Below are 2895 nucleotides of genomic sequence, written 5' to 3' on the forward strand. Positions count from 1 at the left end.
AGAGATCATCTTCACTTAGATACATGCAGCGTTGAAAATCTACCTTGACGTTAAAAAAAAAAAAAGATCTGGAAAAAGTCACTGCTCCTCCATTGATCGCAATAATTCAATTTTATTGTCGAGTCCAAGTAAACACTCCAGGACCAGTTTACTTTTGATAACATCATGGCCACAGCATACACTTTCTTTCCCACCCGCTACCAATCCTCCAAATACAACAGAAAACAAAAATCCCTGCCTCTCAACAAAACAAAATAATCATTTATTTTATTTGTTTATTTTTTTTTTAAGGGCGAAGACACTGGCAACATTATTTCCACTTCGATCACTTAACTCATCGAAATGAATGCTTCAGAAATGCTGGGTGCTCCTGCGGCTGGAGAGAAAAATCCGGTCGAAAGAAGTTAAGGACAGCATCTCAACCACTGGGCCGGGCAGTGAAAGTGCTTGGTAAATGCAGAATTTAGTGCGCCGTGTGTCCCCTAAGGGGGAGGCTGCTACACGTCGCTGGGGGACCGCGCTCTCTGGGAGAGACTGGACGGGATGCAGCCGCAGCAAATGAGACAGAGGGCTTTCTGGATCTCTTGGTTTCTGAAAGCATATATGACAGGGTTGATGATGGAGTTGTAGGTGGCCGGCAGGAGGGTGGCATAGGTGTACATGGAGGGGTAGGTGTAATCAGCTATCAAGGAGTAGAGCGTGAAAGGCATCCAGCAAGCAGCGAAGGTCCCCAGAATGATGGCCAGGGTGGAGACGCCTTTCCGGGTGGTCACGTAGTGGGAGGTGGCCAGGAAGTGGTGCTGCAGGGCGATCTGATGGGCGTGCCGCATCACGATCTTGCAGATCTGGATGTAGAGCTGAAGCATGAGCGCAAACGTGAAGAGGAAGGAGACGGAGAGGATGGCCGCGTTGTTCTTGGTGAGAGGTCTGACCACGCTGCAGGTGGACTCGTCTCTGAGGCAGTTCCAGCCCAGGACGGGCAGCAGTCCCAGGCAGATGGAGGTCCCCCAGAGCATGACGAGCATGCCATAGGTGAACGTGACCGTCCTCTCCGAGTGGTACGTCAGCGCGTAATACAGGGAAAGGTAGCGGTCAACAGTGATAGCCAGCAAGCTGCAGACAGAGGCAGAGAAAGAGGCGACAATGAGCCCGATTGTGACCAGCTTGGTGGCTTCTGACTGAAGCAGGTAGGCGAAAACAAAATTGATGATGAGTCCCACGCCGGCCAGTAAGTCTGCCAGAGCCAGGCTGCCTATGAGCAGGAACATGGGTGCTCGCAGGCTGGGGTTATGGAAGATGATAAGGACCACAATGGCATTTTCACAGGAGATGAGGGTTCCTGAGGTACACAAGACAATGTCCCAAGGGTTGACAACCAGCTCTGGCTCCGGCTCGACAACAGGAACCTGGGAGGAGACGGCAGCCGAGACGTTCTCCGCAGCGCCAGCATCTAAATAATCCCGAGGCAGCCCGCTTAAATTGACCTTCAGGTCTTCATTCATTTTAACCCCCGTCCTCTTCAACGAAAAGACAGGCTTTTTAATGTTGAGACACAGCAGGGCGACAATCCAAGATCATGCAAAACACACACAGACAGAAAGCCAGCCCCTGCTCAGACACCGCCATCAAATGCCACACGCTTCACCAACTCGAAAGTGTCACGGAACAAAACAAAGGGCAAAGTCTCGCCGGCTGAGGACCCGCGACCACAGACGCCGCTGGGCGCTGGGGACGACACAAGATCGGACTTGGAAACACGAGCGTGAGCGAGGCAGGCACACACGGAGCCGCGGCGGACCGGTTGCTAAAGTGCGGGCAACGCACAGCTGAAAACCACATCCTGCATGCTGGAACCGAACCCCCGTGCCACCTCTGGGCTGCTGCCGGGGCGGCCGCGCCGCAGCCACAGGTCGCGAGCCGGGGGCCGCCATCCTCGATGGAACATTTCAATCGCCTATTTCCATCGAACTCCCCCTCCCCGCTCCAAAAAAATCAAACCAAAACCAAAAAAAAAAAAAACAAAAAAAAAAAAACCCTCGCGCGCGTGCACACACTCACCCCCCTCCCCAAGCCAGAACAAAGAGGGGTCCCAGCCGCCCCCCGTGCGCACGGGGCAGTCGGGCCAGGGTCACAAAAGGCAGGTGTGTGCAATGGGAGTGTGGACACAGACAGACAGACACACGCCCATGCACCTGCCGCCGCTCGCCCCCTCCCCCGGCGGCGGGGACGGGCGGAGGACGCGCGGGGACGGGCAGGGCGCCGGGACAGGCGGCCCACGGGGGCGGGGGGTCATCGAGGGGGTCACCTTGGCGCGACCAGGCCGAAGGGGCTCCTCCGGTGCTTCCGATGCGCGCGGGCTACTCCTGTCGCATGCCCGCGGCGGGGCCCGCGGCGGCGAGGGGCGGTGGCCGCGCCCGGGAGTGGGCGGGTGTGGGGGGGGGGGGCGCGCGGGGCGCGCGCTCCGCGCCAGGTGAGCTGCGGGCGGCAGGTGAGCGGCGGGCTCGGCTCGCGTGCCCGGCTCTCCCCGCCGCGCGCCCGCCCGGCCCACACGCTCCCCGCGCGCGCGCCCCCGCCCCTGCGCCCGCGCCCGCCGGTGCGCGCCCCGCCGCCCGCCCGCCGGAGCCCCGGGAGCCCGGCGCGCGCCCCCAAGGCTCGGCGCGCACCTGCAGGCGACGGCGGAGCGCGCGCGGCTGCAGCCCCCCCCCCCAACCCCGCCCCGACCCCCTCTGGGAAGGAGAGGACCTGGAGGCCGCGACTTGCGCGCTCGCCTTCCCGGCCCGCTGCCCCCGCACCCCACCCCAGCTGGCCGTCTGGGGCTTGCACCGGGTGACGGGCAAAGGAGCACTGCCCGGGAGCCCGGTGACCTATTTATTCCGTTCCTGAGGTCTCCCCGGG

The 2895-nt window shown here is 60.5% G+C and overlaps 1 protein-coding gene across 1 annotated transcript; it reads right to left on the minus strand.

The window, feature by feature from the left end:
* Nucleotides 1–497: 497 nt before the first annotated feature.
* GPR12 (G protein-coupled receptor 12) lies at nucleotides 498–1502 on the minus strand. Its single transcript, XM_047074786.1, has one exon. It carries the CDS (start codon nucleotides 1500–1502, stop codon nucleotides 498–500), a length of 1005 nt encoding a protein of 334 aa, XP_046930742.1.
* Between the last annotated feature and the right edge of the window lie 1393 nt (nucleotides 1503–2895).

Source organism: Lynx rufus, unplaced genomic scaffold, assembly GCF_022079265.1.
Source record: "Lynx rufus isolate CCGP_SWC_20201006 ecotype Redwood Valley unplaced genomic scaffold, mLynRuf1.p SCAF_1, whole genome shotgun sequence".
NCBI lineage: Eukaryota > Metazoa > Chordata > Mammalia > Carnivora > Felidae > Lynx > Lynx rufus.